Source organism: Brassica rapa, chromosome A03 (assembly GCF_000309985.2).
Source record: "Brassica rapa cultivar Chiifu-401-42 chromosome A03, CAAS_Brap_v3.01, whole genome shotgun sequence".
NCBI classification, from domain to species: domain Eukaryota; kingdom Viridiplantae; phylum Streptophyta; class Magnoliopsida; order Brassicales; family Brassicaceae; genus Brassica; species Brassica rapa.
In genome coordinates, this window is record NC_024797.2 from 27,604,702 (window position 1) to 27,621,691 (window position 16,990).

A 16,990-nucleotide genomic window follows, 5' to 3' on the forward strand; every position below is an offset into this window, starting at 1 on the left:
AAGCGTTTACATCTTCTTTCCTCGACATGTTTTAGCATGTAGCTTCATATTCCAATCACCATTCGTCAATTAACTCAAACTGTTATTGTTAAAATCATGAAATTGAAAGAAAAAAAAACTTGATGTTGTTTGGATGGCTGAAACACACAGGTTGGGACTGTGAGTATGGAATGGTTGGCTGGAGAGAAGACTAAAGTGGTGGGAACGTTTCCACCTCGGAAGCGCGGTTGGACTGGCTATGTTGAGAAGGATACTGCTGGTCAGACCAATGTTTACTCTAATATCCACTCATGTGATAGGCGTTATAATATAGTTGAATCATGATAGGTTTTGCCTAGGCCCTAGGGAACGGACGAACGGTTGTTATGTTTTGTGATAAGCATTATAATCTAGTTTACAAGCATGATAACAAGTATAAATAGTCTTTGAGTAAGAAGAGATTAAAGGTCTTTGATCAGTTTCTTATCTGGTAGTCCTTTGTTTGAGGGGTTTAAGTGATCTCTTCTTCAACAAATCTCCAAGATGATGAAGAGTCTTACGCTTCTTGATCTTATCAGTCTGGTGCTATATTTGGTCTCATCCAAATTCTATTGGCTTCTTCTTACTCTTTATTCACTCAATTCTATTGCTAATCTTTCGCTGAATAATATAGTTTTTATTGTTACTTTTTGCAGCCTGCAGTATATATTGCCATAAGCTCAGGTACTGCAGGGTCTTCTTCTGATGGAGCTGAGAACACAGCAGCAATCGTCTTAGGAGGCATTGCCCTTATCGCAATCGCCGCAGCTTCCTCAATACTCCTCCAAGTCGGTAAAGATGCTCCAGCTAAACCAAAAGCAGTGGACTACAGAGGACCGTCTCTTAGCTACTACATCAACAAGTTCAAGCCTTCAGAAGTTGTTCAGGCTTCTACCCCCTATCCTCACTGAAGCTCCACCGGTGGCTCGGCAAGAAACTTCACTGCCGGAAACTACAGCCAGTGAGGCTCAGCCGGAGGAGACCTCTTCTGTTCCGGCAACAAGTAGCACCTCTTAAGAGGTTATTAGCCTAGTTATTCAATATATGCTGTGTAAAGATGAAATGAGGCTTATAAGCGCTTGAGATCTTTCGAACGGGCGTGCACAGAATCTTAATCAATCTTTAGAATCAAACTCAGTAGAAGTCAGCAATATAAGATAAACACAGTCATTTACAAAAGGATAGATTTAATGCACAATCTCACATTGATAAGACAAAACAGAGTCAGTCATGTCTTAAAGTCTTGAACTTTGAATAGTATACTAGTCTTTTTAGATCCTTCTAAGGTTACATTAGCAACATCAACGAGCTTAGACTTCAAGAAAAGTCTAGCAATCTCCCTAACATCACCTCCACCGCATTCATCAACCGCCACCACGCAAAACCCGCCTCGCCGCACCGTCCTCTCCATCTCCTCCACGACTCTCCACGGAAACAGAGCATCATCAAGATGCGCAGTAAACGCGAAATCAAACGCACCGTCGAAAAAAGGAAGGTTATGAGGATCAGCTCTTCTCACGAGAGGAAGCGAATCCACCAACTCCACGGCGGTAACGTCAGATAACCCGATCTGGGCCATCGCCATCGGAGCGTGGCCGGCGCCGGCGGAGAGGCAGAGAGCTTTGGTGTGGTTGCGAAGCAACCCGAGATCGCGGAACCGGAGGAAGTAAGAGGAGAAGGAGGAGAGACGCGACGTCCAAGCCTTGGAGGACCAGAGGCGAGCGTTCTTCTTGGGTAAAGGGAGATGCTTTCGCGGCGAGGAGTCGCAGGTGGATCTCGGGAAATGCGTGTGGGGCTTCGAGGGAGCTTCTGGTGAGATACATGTCTTCGGAGTCTGGAGAATCATTATCACCATGATCAACGTTCCGATGATTATGAACGCCATTGAAACTCTGTTCAGCATCTTCTCCACGTTTCTCTCCATCGTCGCCGATCAAACAGAGTCCGATCACTGATGTTGCGCGCGTGCGTATATCCAAAATGCGCGTGTAGTTCATTATACCCAGACTGGGCCTTATAAATGGCCCATTTCACATAATGGGCCCAGTATGTAATTCTTATATTTAAAACATTCAGGGCGAATGTACAATATATAAAAAGAAGTGGGGCGGTTTTGAATATAATAATAAAAGATTAAGGAAGGAGAGAGAAGACATTCACATACCCCTGCGGAGAGGAGAGAGAAAGCTCTCCCGGGGAAGAAGACGACGAAGCTCGGAGAGTTGTTGATTTCGCCGGAATCATCAGATTAAGGATCGGTTCAGGAGGAATCGAAAGAGGAAATGTCAGACCTAGACCGGCAGATAGAGCAGCTGAAGCGCTGCGAGCCGTTGAGCGAATCGGAGGTGAAGTCTCTCTGCCTCAAAGCCATGGAGATCCTCGTTGAAGAGAGTAATGTTCAAAGAGTCGATGCTCCCGTCACTGTGAGTTCTTGCTTTACCCCTATTCCTCGATCTAGGGATTCGATAATTAGAGTTATCTGTAAAGAGCTGGAAATAGAATTAGGAGCTCATAAATCAAGAACTGTTCAAGAAACTTGGTGTGGTGGGAATCGTAGTGTTGATGGTTTAGTAGATCTTTGCCTTTGATGTATTGGTTCGTTACTGTGTTATCAGATGGTGTTCATGTGTAGAATGCAGCGTGTTAAGTGATAGTAGATGCAATTTGTGTTCTTATGGTTTTCAAGAATTGCTAATCATTGGAGATTTGTTTGTTGTTTCCAATGGGAATAGCTATGTGGTGATATCCATGGGCAGTTCTATGATATGATGGAGCTTTTCAAAGTTGGAGGTGATTGCCCCAAGACCAACTACTTGTTTCTTGGTGATTTCGTTGATCGTGGATACTACTCTGTTGAGACGTTTCTGCTTCTACTCGCTCTCAAGGTAACAGTCTTGACTGTGTTTTAGTTTGTTCTTGGTCATGTTTCTTTGAATTACTTAAATGGGTTGCTTTTGATATCCTCTCAGGTTAGATATCCAGACCGTATAACTCTCATCAGAGGAAACCACGAAAGCAGGCAAATCACACAGGTGGGTGAATGCAGTCTCTCATTGACAATTTTGGTTCTTGTGTATATATTCAAGAGTATTTACACAGTTTGTTTTTATTAGGTTTATGGATTTTATGATGAGTGTTTGCGTAAATACGGCTCTGTAAATGTCTGGAGATACTGCACTGACATTTTTGACTACATGAGGTACTTGCTCACCGCACCCATTCCACCTTTCTTTGTTTCAGTTTTTGGGTTCTCTGTCGCTAAAATGATGCGACTCTTTTTATTTGTACAAAAGTCTTTCAGCTGTTGTCGAGAACAAGATATTCTGTGTTCACGGCGGTCTCTCTCCAACTATTAATACTCTTGACCAGGTTGATTGAAAAATCTCTCTCTCTCTCTCTCTGTTGATATTGTCAGAGTTTCAACTAAGAATGTGTTAACTGACGGGGACATTTATGGCAGATCAGGACAATTGACCGAAAGCAAGAAGTGCCACATGATGGCGCCATGTGTGACCTCCTATGGTCTGATCCTGAAGATATTGTCGAGGGATGGGGATTGAGTCCTCGTGGAGCTGGATTTCTTTTTGGCGGCAGTGTTGTCACGACTTTTAACCACACAAACAACATAGACTACATAGGACGAGCCCATCAACTAGTTATGGAGGGCTACAAATGGATGTTCGATAGCCAGATTGTGACAGTGTGGTCAGCCCCAAATTACTGTTATAGGTAAATAAGATACTCAGGACCGTCTGTCTTAGTCTGTGTATCCTTTTAGTTTGATATTTGCATTTAACTCATATTTCAATGATGATCCAGATGCGGTAATATCGCTTCGATTCTAGAGCTGGACGAGAACCTAAACAAAGAGTTCCGTGTGTTCCAGGCAGCCCAGCAGGTAAGAACACTTTTGGTAATGTTTTCTACTTGTCATTCTTGTACCCTATGATGACTAACACGCTCTAAATGCAGGATTCGAGAGGGCCTCCCGCCAAAAAACCTGCCCCTGACTACTTCCTATAATGTGACAACCCTACTCGTAGAGTAAAACCGAGGAAGAGAACCACAACTCGTTCATGAGTTGTTTTTATGTGAGGCATTGCAAAAGAAGTCTATACAATACAATTGTTTCAGGCCAGATCTACTTAGGCCATCGAACTGGGGTTGTTTGAAAACAAGAAATTGTTGAAATATATTTCTCATTGTAGTGGTTGTAGTTAAAAGAGTGTCCTTGTCATAATTCAAGCTTGTATTTCCTTTGAATATAAAGACCTCAAAACGATTTTGAAGCTCACAGTTACTTCAATAGAAACTCCACAGGAACCGTTAGGGCAACTTGGCAGATCGAATGGTTGGTTGGCTCATGCTTGGGGTATTGCCATTTTGGTTGGAACTTGCCAAGAATATGAAGAAAGAATTGGCCGAGTTACTATTCCTCCAAAGATTTTTATTTCATCAACAAATAATACATACTCTCTGGCATAGTCTTTTGAGTATGATGCAGACTGTCATATAAAATGAATGAGAGATGAGATTTAACAGTGAAGAGAGGCAAAGGTATTGTTCGTTCCACACCACGATAAGGATAACAAAAAAAAGATATGTTTGAAGAGGTATACACAGAAAGAGCGAGCAGACAATCAAATCCGTGCATTGGGTTGCCTGGTTGGAGCAGATGGTTTCTACTCAACCTCGCTCAGGATAGGGACAATGAGAGGCTTCATCTGCGCAATGTATACAATTGCCCACCTGCCCAAAACAAAGAAACAAAAACAACGATTCAGTGATATAAGAGAGAGAGAGAGAGGGGGGGGGGGGGGGGGGGGGGGGGGGGGGGGAGTTGGGATTGGTCTAGATGTTCATGCTGTGGAAGCTTGTATGCATTGACTTCAGATAAGTTTCACAGAGACGTGAATCATCTCCTACTAAAAACTGTTGAGATATTACATTGTTCTATTCACAAGAAAACTGGAAGTAGCAAAGCCTAGAAGGATCTCTATCTCTATCTCTCATGAGCTAATGTTGATGGAGGTGAGGAAACAAAGGATGAACCATGGGGCCAAATTCAAAGTAAAAGAAAAAAAAAGAGTGCATGAGACATAATAAAAAACTTACATCATCCAACAGCAGACAGTGGCTGTAATGACCAAAGTAAAATGTAGCCTGTTCCACGAAACAAAGACGAAGACTTTGATAAATTTACTCCAACCAAGAATGGTTGGTTATAAAAAGAAAAAAAGTATGGAGAATCCAACAAAAGTCAATGATCGATTCTGAAGGCGCAAAGAGATAAATAAATGATTCGAACTGCTCAATCGATCCCGGAGAACCAAACTAAACGGCATTAACATTGACGTAGCAATACAATCAAACACATTACCGACGGCTAATGATAATTACTTATAAGATTGAGACGAAATCAAAAACATTACAGATTGGTGGAGGGGCCTTGGTTGAAGCAGATCCTTGTGAAAATCGAAGCAATGATTCCCACGACAGCGAATATTAAGGATGTCACAAGGAAAGCCATGTCTGATCCTGAATGATCCCAAAGCCCACGAGAATTACACGTTCCAGAATCAATGCGATAAGATTGAAAAGAGAAAAGAAGAAGAAGAAGAGAGAGAGATCTCACAGATCGGAATGAAGGTCCCGTGGACGATGATGATGGATTGGACTGAAGGAGGATCGTATTTCGTTTCGTGCCAGGCCAGTGTGGATGATATGTATACGTGTCGGATCGGTGTGCAAGCAAGGCCCAGATTTCGTGAGGGATAAATTTGTCTTTTGCTACCCTTAAATAATAATTCAATTCGCTTTGGTCAACATTTGCGTGTGTGTGTTTTTATTTTTACCGACCAAAAAGAGCTTTTAAAAAGTTACAGTAACAGTTTTACATTGGCATTCAAAACGTCATTTCAAGTTTGCTGTTTCTCTCTCTTTCACTGTCACGTGACTCACGTCTATGCTGTGAGGTAAGCTTCCAAATTAATAAAACAAAAATAAAAATGTAAAGAGAAAATGTGAAATCTCCAATGACCACGCTCATTAAAATCGAGTAAAAATCTCATATCTAACTAATACTAAAAGGGATATATGAGGAGTAAGGAGGCTGTCCACGTCCTCATTTAAAATCAGCCAATAGGATATTTGAAATTCGTCACGTCAGCAGTCCGCGAATTTATCTGGGCTTAAAGTTTAACCGGCCCGGTTCTGATCGGTTTCGTCGAGCCCGTTAAGCCCAAAACGCGGTAGATACGGCTTCCCCTTCTACGCGATAACAAACCCTAATTTTCCCATTATCAAATCTCGGACCCTTTCTCTTCGCTTTTCTCTTCGTCTTCTCAGATCAAGTGATAAGGATCAGAATATTCTAACCTTCTTCTTCGTTTGATTGCTTCCAAACGGATACAAACTGGATGTCAGTCGGCTTCCAAAATATTATCTCGGATCCTTCTTCTTTCCTGGAAAATTGAAGGTGTATCCCCTTTTCTCCCTCTCTCTTCCTTCTTGATTATTTTCATAACTACAATTGGATATACGATTCAATCTAATTTAGGGGTTTAATATCAATTGTTATCCCAATTTCTTTCAATTGATCCAGGTGATTCTTTCTTCTCTTCTAGGAGGGTGAGTTTTAAGTTAAATACTGAACTTTTTACTGTTCGTTATATCTCTTTAATTTGTTCAACGATTTGAGTTCCTAAGCCTTGAGGAATGAATCATAACATTTAAAAATTCTAAGTTGTATAAGTTTCAGTAATTACTGAATCCTGTCGTATTATCAAGCCATGGTGGCACAACTGGAACATCAGTTTCGACTTAGAAGACTTTCTCTCCAAGGATTATGGTTTTACTGTCACGTGTGTTTTGATTGATTGATTGTTTGTTTGTTTTATAAAATCCAAGATGCAAATTCTGTAGAATGTATGCTGATTGATTGAATTGTATCTCTCAGCCCATGATGGGATCCATGCGCGCATTGGCTGCCGTAATTCATCAGGCTTCGGCAAAGAATTTTGTGGGTTCTGGTGTACTTAATCTCTTGAAGAGTCAGGTAGATTCTTGCTTTGGTTATAAAAATACCCTTTGAATTATTATGTCCTAATCTTGAAAACGGTTATGCTTAGGCTAAAGCGATGGCTGGTGATAACTCAGTGAGGTCATTGTTAGAGAAAATGACCGAGTGTGCAAGCAATGCATACCTCAGCATATTGGAAAGGTTGATTTCCCATGCCTCTTTCTTTCTCTAATCTCATCCGTCGACTGACTTTGTACTTGGTGTTCAATTTAGGTGGGTCTATGAAGGAATCATTGATGATCCGTATGGGAAGTTTTTCATTGCTGAGAACAGGTCTCCTAAAAAGGTACTTTAATTTTTACTCACCTCGCCTGCATAATGATCATTTGCTTGATCTTACAGTTTCAAGTTTCTTTTTTTTTTTTTTGTGCAGGGGAGCCTCAGTCAGGACTCTACGGCAAAATATTGGAGCCAAAGATACAGCCTCAAGGAGACTTCCAGAAAATTTTAGTATATAGTTAATCTAGATCTAGATGAAGAGAAAGCAAGAGGAGATTACTAAAGCCAAGCTAGCCATGGAAAGGAAAAAGAAGCTGGCAGAGAAAGCCGCTGCTAAAGCTTCCATAAGAGCTCAAAAGGAAGCTGAGAAGAAAGAACAAAAGGTATCAATATCAATTCTCTTTGCCTTCTCTCTTTTCAATTCTAATAATCTTCTTTTCTTTTGTGTGTTGCAGGAGCGAGAGAAGGCGGCCAAGAAGAAGACAGGAGACAGGAACGCATACGAGGCCATCTCTGAGGAAGTTCCAGAGGCTTCTGAGGCTGAGAAGGAGGAGATTGAAGCTCCAGTGAAGGAGAAACCAAAGAAGGAAAAGAAAGTCTTGAAGGAGAAGCCAATAAGGAACAGGATCCGCAATAGAGGAGGACCGGAAACACTCCCGAGACCAATGCTCAAGCGTAAGATGCAGACTAACTACATGGTTTGGGCTGCTCCAGCTGCTGTTGTGGTACTAATGCTTCTTGTCTTGGGTTACTACTACGTTCTCTAGATCAAGGGAAGCTGCGTTTGCTGTAGTTTGGGTCTTTTTAAAGCTTTCTTTTGAGGATGAGACTCTTTAAAATTTATGTCTCATTTACATACTGAGTAGAACTCTTCTCTTTTTAAATACTTTTTTACATTTCACTTATGTATATATAAATCCAAAAATAGAAAATGGTAGTTAATTAAAAGGTTACAATTTTAAAGACGATATTCTATGTTGATAATTTTAAAATTACTATAAATATAAAACAAATTATTAATATAAACGTGTAGCCTGGATAATAACTTAGAATGTGTATAACTAAAGTAAAATTTAATATTGAGTTTGTACACAATACTATCAAAGTATCATAGACAAAGGTCATGGAACCTAAAAACAAGGTCATGAAACACAAAAGAAGAAGTGAGACAATTGCGAGAATAATAATAATGCAGTTCGTAAGTTTGCAACTCAGATTGTAGGGCTTGATCAAACCATAGGAGTTAGAATTCTTAAACCGTTTTTGTATATAAATTATTTTCAGAAACACACAAAACGTCTATGCAATGTGTTTAATCTGATTTAAGTTAAGAGCTCTTCAGAATTTTTGATTAAAAACCTAATTCCAGATCTCAGACAGTGATAATTTTTGTATTTATCTACCATTTATAAATTTTAGAAAGCTTTTAAGTTGGTTTTGAAATCCTCACTCATACCATATTTGAGCAAATATCTCAGCCTTGCATAAAGGGATGATCGAGCACACAAACACTACCCAGCAAACAGAAAAAAAAAGCTAGAACATCAAATAATAGTATCAATATTAAAAATTATTTCCAAAAAAACTGATTAATTAAATAATTAAAATAAGAAACTGAAAAGTTAATATTACATCAACAACAGTAAGAAAGTAAACCTTCTATAAATTTATAACTAAAAATATTTCAAATCATGAAGCAAAATTTTCTTTCTATTACAAACAAACTTAAAAAAAAAACACACATAAATTAAATAGCAACAATAAATGTTAAATTTAAATTTTGGTTAAAAAGGTTGACAAAATTATTTTGGTTAAAACGATTAATTGAAGACAACAAATAAAGAACCGGTATACAAGTCGGTGGTACTTTCTTTTAAAGACAAGTACAAAAGGAAACTTAATAATTTTAAAACCAATCAAAATTTATATAGTACTAATTATAAGTTTTACAGTTGTTTTACATAAAAATAAATAAACAAGATAAAGAATATATATAGATATTAACTTATAATTTAGTTAACTTTTTATTAATCTTACTAATATCCTACATAAAACTCCAATAAAACACAACAGAATATTTCAAACATTTTTAAATTTGCATTATGTTTATAATTCTATAACAAGTTTCAGTGTACATCATATTTGTCCAATTTTAAAATATAAATATAAAAATTAAACTAATATTATAGGAAAAAATCCGGGCGTAGCCCGGAAAACCTCCTAGTACTCTTAATGAGGCAAAAAGTGATCTGAGGTATTCTTACGAAATCTGACATACTCTTTACTCTTCATGAAATAAGAGATTTCCAATTTTGCCCTTACGTTTTCCCTCCTCAATTAAAAATTTGAATTTTGAATTTTAGGTATCAAATTTACAATTTGAATTTTGAATTTTACTGAAACTACGAAACAAGTTGAACCAAGTTATACAATTGTCGAATTTTAGGTATCAAATTTAAAATTTGAATTTTAGTGAAAGTTGAACCAAGTTAAACCATGTTATATTATTGTCAAATTATATTTTTGGTGTACATATGTCCTAGTTTCACCAAGTTATACCTCAAGACTGGTATAACTATGTTATAGTTTTACCAAATTGTACATTTGTCAAGGTACAACTTGGTAAACTATCACCTAGTTATACAGTTTTACCAAGTTACAAAGTAGTATAATTTGGTAAAACTGTATAACTAGGTTGTAGTTTTACCAAGTTGTACATTTGTCAAAAGATACAACTTAGTAAGATTATAACCTAGTTATACAGTTTTACCAAGTTACACAAATAGTATAACCTGGTAAAATTGTTTTTCTGGGTTTGTAGTTTCACTTCCGTGTTCTACTTTGATATATGCGTTTCTGGATCTTAAAACCGATAATACCAAAAATCAGACTGAAGTTGATGCGGAGAATAAGCGAAGTAGTAGGTAGAGAAGAAGAAGGAAAATGTGAAGAAGAAAATGAAAAAAACAGTTGAGATTCAAAGAAGAACAAAAGAAAAAACAGAAAAATCAGTAGACGAAGAATGAAAGATAGATCTAGATTCAAAGAAGAGCAAAAAAAATATAGAGAAAACTAAGATAAAAACGGAGCAATCAGTACAGATGAAAATCGAAAATAAAACAAGAGAAACAGAGAGAAAAACAGATTCGAAAAAGAAGAGATTTGAATGAAAGAATGAATGAAAGAGAAGAGATAAAAAAAGAGAAGAGAGAAAGAAAGAAGATGAAGAATGAAAGATAGATCTAGATATGTAGAGATAAGGAAAAAAATTAGGTTTAATGGCATAGTCTGTAAATAACTATATTCATTAATGGTATATTGGGTTTTTAGTCAGATTTCGAATTAAAAATAAATAAAAATAAAATGAATTTCAGATGGAGAGTATCTGAGCTCTTTTTTTTCCATAGAGGAGTACCTGAGCATTTAATTCATTAAAATCTAGTGTGATGCGGATTCAAATTCGGATTTTTTGGAGATTCATGGAACGTCTTGACCACTCGACCACAGACGCATGGTTATAAAAACAATAATTGGGTCCGACACTGACGAATATCCGACAGAATATGTGATCCCTTTTGTCCCAAACAAACATCTACTTTTCTGATTTGCTTCGATCCGGAAATCTGGATATCCCGAGTTTTTTTAAATATTCGTAGATTATTCGATTCGATCCGCTAATTATATTAACAATAAAAAATAATATATAATATTAAAATTGAATAAAAAACTTTTAAAAATATCAACTTAAAATTAAAATTAAATATCATACTAACACAGTAACATTTTAAACATAAATTATAAAGCAAATTTTAATATTAACAAACCTAATAAGAAAATTTACATGTTAACTTTTGATTCAACATAAAAATAAATTTGATATGCAATAATCCAAACAAAAATTTGAAAAACAACTTAAAATAAAAACTAACCAAATTATATCATAAAATATGTATAGATATGATAGTTTATATATACAATTACATTACATATCTATAAATACATAAATCAGACTGGATATCTGGCTTTCTAAAAAATAATATTTGTGATTTGTTTTATTTTTTACGAATATCACATTTTGCTATTTGCTTTGATTCGAAACTTTACGGATATCAAGATTTTCGAATCGAAACGAATAACGAATCAGATCAAATTTAACGGATAATTTGCTCAATCCTAAATAATAGTTCGATGTTGTATGTTTTATTATGCTGGAGGAGCCCATAAGTTTATGTTATGACGTTTGTTCAACAAACCATATTTGTTTTGAATGCTAGAGCAACGCTGCCAATGGAAGCTACAATGACTTGTTTATAAATTCTAGTCCTCAACAAAAGCTTTCGAACATGCATCATGGTTATCTTGTATCCGGACAAGAACAAAAATACTTACGAAAATAGGTTGATTGGTTAAAATTTTTATTTCATTCAAAAAGAAAGTGCCAAGCAGAACATCAGGATTCAAGGGTCTTCCAAAAGATTAAGATTATGTTAACATATAGTACATCGTTACACTGTTATTTTTTTTATATAAATCCAACCACGGCCGTCTCAAATTAATTTTAGGCCCTGTTCAAAAAAAATTTTAATCGTACATTTTATCACGTAAGTTTAAAATTTAATAATTTTGTCTGATTTTTCTAATTATAAGTTCTAAATTTAGCATTATATCTAAAATTTTTTAAAAAAAATTACCATAATTTATCTATATATTTTGAAAAATCTTTAAATTTTTTATTTTTATATTTCGGGGCCCTGTTCGACCGCTCCACTTGCGCGTGCTGTTAGACGGCCCTGAATCCAACTAAATAAAATCTTAGAAGAAATTAGAAAAGATTTGAAGTAACTCCGCAGTCAACATGAGATGTGGCAATAATAACTAACTCTGTAAAATTGCATTTAAGACTGGTAATAACTGAAAGAAGCTGATACAAAGAGAAAACATACTTTTATTTCACATAGAAACTTCTCTATAGAGCTGCAACTTGATTAAACTTTACCTTACAAATTTGGACAATATAAACAAACTTACATCTCAGACCATCTCCAATGGTACTCTATAATTTTTTCTATAAAATATAGTAATTATATTATAGAGTTGGATTTGCTCCATTGGTTCGCTCTATAATAGAGTTATTCTATAATAGAGTGAAATATAGAGTATTCTTGTTTTTTCACTCTATATTTAGAGTAAAAAAAATAAAATTACTCTATATTTCACTCTATTATAGAGTAACTCTATTATAGAGTGAACCATTGGAGCAAATTTAACTATATAACAGAGTTACTCTATTTTAATGTAAATTATAGAGAAAAAAATAGAGTTCCTTTGGAGATGCTCTCATAAGACCAAAATCCATACTTTAATCTACTATAGACAGAAGCTTTTCATTGACCGATTATCATCCTAATAAATCGGCTCGCTCATTTACTTAGCTCGAAGTATAACTCTAGTACGTAGTACATATGCCCTTTTGTTTTCGTTGATACATGCATAGATCTTGCCGCAGTACTCGAACAAGCTGCACAAAATTGAAACCCTTCATCCCTCGCTAGTAAGAACAACAATCTCCACTCTATTTTAATACAAAGAAAACATATGTAGTAGAGCAATCATTATATTTACAACCACATTAATACTTTTTTAGTTCACTATTTTCATTCAATAAGCTAAATAAACAGTTAAAACGGAGGGTTTGTGTCGCAATTATACTATCCAAAGATGTCGCGTTGTCCTTCTGTCTTTTCCTATAATTCTCCGAGACTCAATTTGTCTGGCAAGGTTTTCACATATTTGCTAAATATCAACTCAAGATTCACCAGCATAAACCTGCTAAACATAAGATGGTTCTAGACCATTGTCCATTGCATCGTGATTTATGGTCCATATTTTTACAATATACTGGTCAGTGGTCACCCAACCTGCCTCATCATATTTTTACACCAAACATCAAAAATATTTAATTCTGTCCTATTATTAATAATGCATAGGGACTGATGGTGTAATAGACTACGAAGAAAACAATGATCCTTGATCATTGAAAAGTTTGAATACAGTCAGTTCTGTAAATATGAGGAACACGCATTAAAGAAATTGTTTTGACATAATGGAAGTAGACCACTGATAGGTATGTTACAAACGAAATACAACTTTTTACACATCAAGACAGTGTAGACCTAGAGAATTGAGAGGACGTTGTTAGAAAACAAAAAAATACAGTTGTGTAAGCGCTAGCAATACAATGGCAGGATGTGGTGTAAGAAATGTATTGGTTTACTCGGTACACTACAATAATGTTCTATAAAAGGCTGACCAGAAAACAAAAGTCAAGACTCTAGTTAGTCATGAGTGGATCGAATAAATTTAGTAATCGCGTTTCTCCTAGAAATCGCGTTTACTGCAAAAAATAAATATCTAAAAAATGATGTGTCACACAAGTTCGTGCATGTCCCGTGTTAAGATTGGCATATGGGGCCACAAATATTCCACCTTCCTTGTACTATATAAAGAGGCCTATTCTTTGTTTTCAAACCTCAACACATTCGATCCTTTCTCCGTGAGCGATAAGTTATTTTCAGTTCGACTCCACGAACATGGATCATTCAGAAAATATTCCCTCTTGCGATCGTAAACCTCCTCGTTTGACAAGAGATCAAGAGCATGTGATCATGGTTTCTGCTCTGAGACAAGTGATATCCAACGTCAGAGGTGACGACACTTCATCATCGAACTCGGTTGCATGCGAAGCTCTTCATCAACCTTTGGAAGCTGGCCCTTGTCCTCTCTGCGGTATCACGGGTTGCTACGGTTGCGCATTCCCACGGCGTGAAGAGATAAAGAAGGAGACAAAGCACAAAGGTGTGAGGCAAAAGCCATCAGGAAAATGGTCGGCGGAGATATGGGATCCCAGTTTGCAAGGAAGAAGATGGCTTGGAACGTTTCCAACAGCTAAAATGGCAGGGAAGGCCTACGATGATGCGGCAGCTAAGCTTGTCAAAAGAAAAAAAGCAAGAAGAGGCACAACGAATGAAGAGGAACCATGAACCGAAACGAAGACGGGGGAAGATGGTTGAGAATTCTTCTGTTCGTGTTTCATTCCAAGTAACACATGCAGTGGAGTCATTGTTATATACAAAATTACAAATCATTTATTTCATTGATCAGATTCTTTTACATGTGTTAAATATTGTATGTTTATATATTGTGATTGTTTTTTTCTTCTTCAGTTTTTTGCTTTATAACTAAATTTGATTTTTTTTTCATATCTTTATAATTTATTTGATAAGTCCGTTTATTACATGTCGCGCTCATGTTAATTCTTACGATGGTTACTATTAATGAATTTAAAATATTAACTTAATTACCATTATTAAATTTATTTTTCTTGTTATTTAGTAGTTTTTGTTAAGAGCTTTTTGCAAAATTGATCTAGAACTCAAAGTCAAACACAAAACTAACCTTTTTTTTTTTGAAAATTAGTTTTGCCCTATTCACCCTACAAGTTCATATAATTCACGAAAATACCATCAATTTTTTTCTTTTCGAAAATGACATTTTTACTCTCACCCTCATCATTTTCAAGTAATTACAAGATTGTCATTGTTATCAATACCCCAACCATCATGAACAACCAATTTGAAGCTCTTAATGCTTCCAAAATCGGTTTACCCTTCTTCTTTCTCCATTCTTATGAACTAAACACAACATCTCTCTCACTTTCTCTCCACATTTAGCTAAAAAAATCAAGATTTTGATTCTACATTTTTTATGGTTCATAGAATCATAGAAGCTGACGATTCTGGATGGTTCACTTTCGTTTGAGATTTTGTGTGCTTGGAGAAGCCTTATGTGTGCTAAGAAAGTTATCTCACCAATTTAAGGTATGAAATCGAGTTCTTTTTCCAGATATGTTCGTCCAGACGACTTTCCAGGTAAGTCGTCTGGCTGTAGACAATTCTATCTGCCTTATGAGAAATATTACATAGATGATATTACAGCCGACAATTCTATCTGCCTTATGAGTATTCACGTCTGACTGCATCACCCTGAGTAGCCCTATGAGATCTATTTCTGACGGTACTCCTTGCGCCATGCTGAAGATCTCTTGTAAGCATTTTCTCTAATTTTCTGCATAATTCGCATTTTCTGGAAATTGAAACCCAGACCTCTTCCTGTAGAAATTGCGTTATCTAGGGTTTGAACCCCAGACCTGGGTGTAGAAGCTTTTAAACCTTGACCACGATTCTTCCACACAAGTTTATGTCATGTTCCAATTTCTTCTCTTACCACTAAACTACCATTAATTACAAGCCCGGCCCGTGGCATAAGCCACATAAGCATTTGAGTAGAGCCTAATCTTTGAATTTTAAAATTTTCATTATGAATTTGTTTTGTTTATGTTTTTTGATAAATCCTATCAACTATTCAGTGGATCCAGAAAAAATACACTTTAGTGATATAGAGTGGACTAGTCCCTGAAAACGTATCATATTGTCTGATCCAAATTTGAATATCTTCCGACTATTGTCAGAGGGTAAATCGATGTTACGATCAGACTCTAATTACTTAGTTAATTTTTTATATTTACGTGGTAGTTTATGAAAATTAAGTAAATATATGTTCCAACTCGTTACCTTGAGTATGCTGTAGCAGTTCATGTACAGACTTTCATAAACCGTTAGGTAAATGGTCCCGGAGATATGGGATCCGAGTTGGCAAAGACGGAGATGGCTTAGAACGTTTCCAACAGCTAAAATGGCAGCAAAGGCTTACGACGATGCGGCGGCTAAGCTTGTCAAAAGAAAGACAGCAATAAGTGGCACAATGAACGAGAGGAACCAACCACGACGGTGGAAGATGAGTGAGGAATTTTTTGGTCGTGTCTCAAAGTAAACATGCAGTGGAATTATAATATACAAAAACGTCACACATCATTTATTTCATGATCAGATTTTATTTACATGTGTTAAATATTGTATTTGACTTTCTTTCTAGTTTTTGCTTTATAACTAAATTTGAGTTTTTCTATTTTTTTCATATTGTTCATCGTGTTTTAATTGTTGCACGAGATTAAATTAATAAGATAACCATGGAGGGAGTGGAGATTGTAAATTAAACAACAATAGTTTGTAAAATCAGAAGACTTTCACACAATATTTTTGTATATGAGCTCGTACACAAATTCACACACATCAAACCCCAAGTTTCACAGATTTAAACATGAACTTCAGTGACCGGCAGATGGAATTGTTAGCAACTCGAGTGACTTCTTCAGATGTTCTACAGCCGTAGTAAAGACTTCATCGAAAGCTTGAGATCATGGATAACCGCCTTTCTTTTATTGTTCATCAGGACAATACTGTCGAGAGATTATCCAAGACCTGGTAAAGAGTCATCATCATCACTAACTCAAGGCCACTATATACGTTCTCAGTTCCTGTCCTTAGTTTCTGGTTGGATTAGACTATCTAAAACGTTAGTTTGTGTCTGATTAATATATCAAAAAGGAAGAGTGTGTGTAAAACAGCTATCGATGCATCGTGACTGATGTATAGTGAAATAGACTACAAAGAAAACAATGATCCTTGAGCATTGAAAAGTTTGAACGCAGTCAGCATTGAAAATACAAACACGCGTAATACTGGAAGTAGACCACTGATACGTTACAAACAAAAT

The 16,990-nt window shown here is 36.3% G+C and overlaps 4 protein-coding genes and 1 pseudogene across 7 annotated transcripts; 3 read left to right on the forward strand and 2 right to left on the reverse strand.

Annotated features, from left to right (window-relative positions):
• The first annotated feature begins 165 nt into the window (after positions 1–165).
• On the forward strand, positions 166–1,042 carry LOC103861786 (annotated as a pseudogene).
• An 87-nt stretch (positions 1,043–1,129) lies between these two features.
• LOC103861649 lies at positions 1,130–2,157 on the reverse strand. Its single transcript, XM_009139362.3, has one exon. The coding sequence runs from the start codon at positions 1,940–1,942 to the stop codon at positions 1,247–1,249; it is 696 nt and encodes a 231-aa protein (XP_009137610.2). The 5' UTR covers positions 1,943–2,157; the 3' UTR covers positions 1,130–1,246.
• Positions 2,142–4,300, forward strand: LOC103861650 (serine/threonine-protein phosphatase PP-X isozyme 1). Its single transcript, XM_009139363.3, has 8 exons — positions 2,142–2,441; positions 2,751–2,903; positions 2,988–3,050; positions 3,132–3,217; positions 3,312–3,387; positions 3,479–3,747; positions 3,838–3,916; positions 3,991–4,300. The coding sequence occupies exons 1-8, from the start codon at positions 2,301–2,303 to the stop codon at positions 4,039–4,041; spliced, it is 918 nt and encodes a 305-aa protein (XP_009137611.1). The 5' UTR covers positions 2,142–2,300; the 3' UTR covers positions 4,042–4,300.
• A 150-nt stretch (positions 4,301–4,450) lies between these two features.
• On the reverse strand, positions 4,451–5,803 carry LOC103861651 (V-type proton ATPase subunit e2). 2 transcript variants are annotated; one of them, XM_009139364.3, is made up of 4 exons: positions 5,654–5,803; positions 5,451–5,556; positions 5,134–5,181; positions 4,451–4,767 (listed from the first exon to the last, which is right to left on the reverse strand). In XM_009139364.3, the coding sequence occupies exons 2-4, from the start codon at positions 5,546–5,548 to the stop codon at positions 4,701–4,703; spliced, it is 213 nt and encodes a 70-aa protein (XP_009137612.1). In that variant the 5' UTR covers positions 5,549–5,556; positions 5,654–5,803; the 3' UTR covers positions 4,451–4,700. The 2 variants fall into 2 exon arrangements, with proteins under 2 accessions (XP_009137612.1, XP_009137613.1); XM_009139365.3 differs by having other exon boundaries at positions 5,451–5,682.
• Positions 5,804–6,063: 260 nt separating this feature from the next.
• LOC103861652 (ethylene-responsive transcription factor ERF120-like) lies at positions 6,064–16,299 on the forward strand. 3 transcript variants are annotated; one of them, XM_033287133.1, is made up of 7 exons: positions 6,064–6,496; positions 6,779–6,881; positions 6,977–7,075; positions 7,149–7,240; positions 7,313–7,385; positions 7,473–7,701; positions 7,774–16,299. In XM_033287133.1, the coding sequence occupies exon 7, from the start codon at positions 13,909–13,911 to the stop codon at positions 14,356–14,358; it is 450 nt and encodes a 149-aa protein (XP_033143024.1). In that variant the 5' UTR covers positions 6,064–6,496; positions 6,779–6,881; positions 6,977–7,075; positions 7,149–7,240; positions 7,313–7,385; positions 7,473–7,701; positions 7,774–13,908; the 3' UTR covers positions 14,359–16,299. The 3 variants fall into 3 exon arrangements, with proteins under 3 accessions (XP_033143024.1, XP_009137615.2, XP_033143025.1); XM_009139367.3 differs by having other exon boundaries at positions 6,064–6,881; XM_033287134.1 differs by lacking the exon at positions 6,779–6,881.
• The last annotated feature ends 691 nt before the right edge of the window (positions 16,300–16,990 follow it).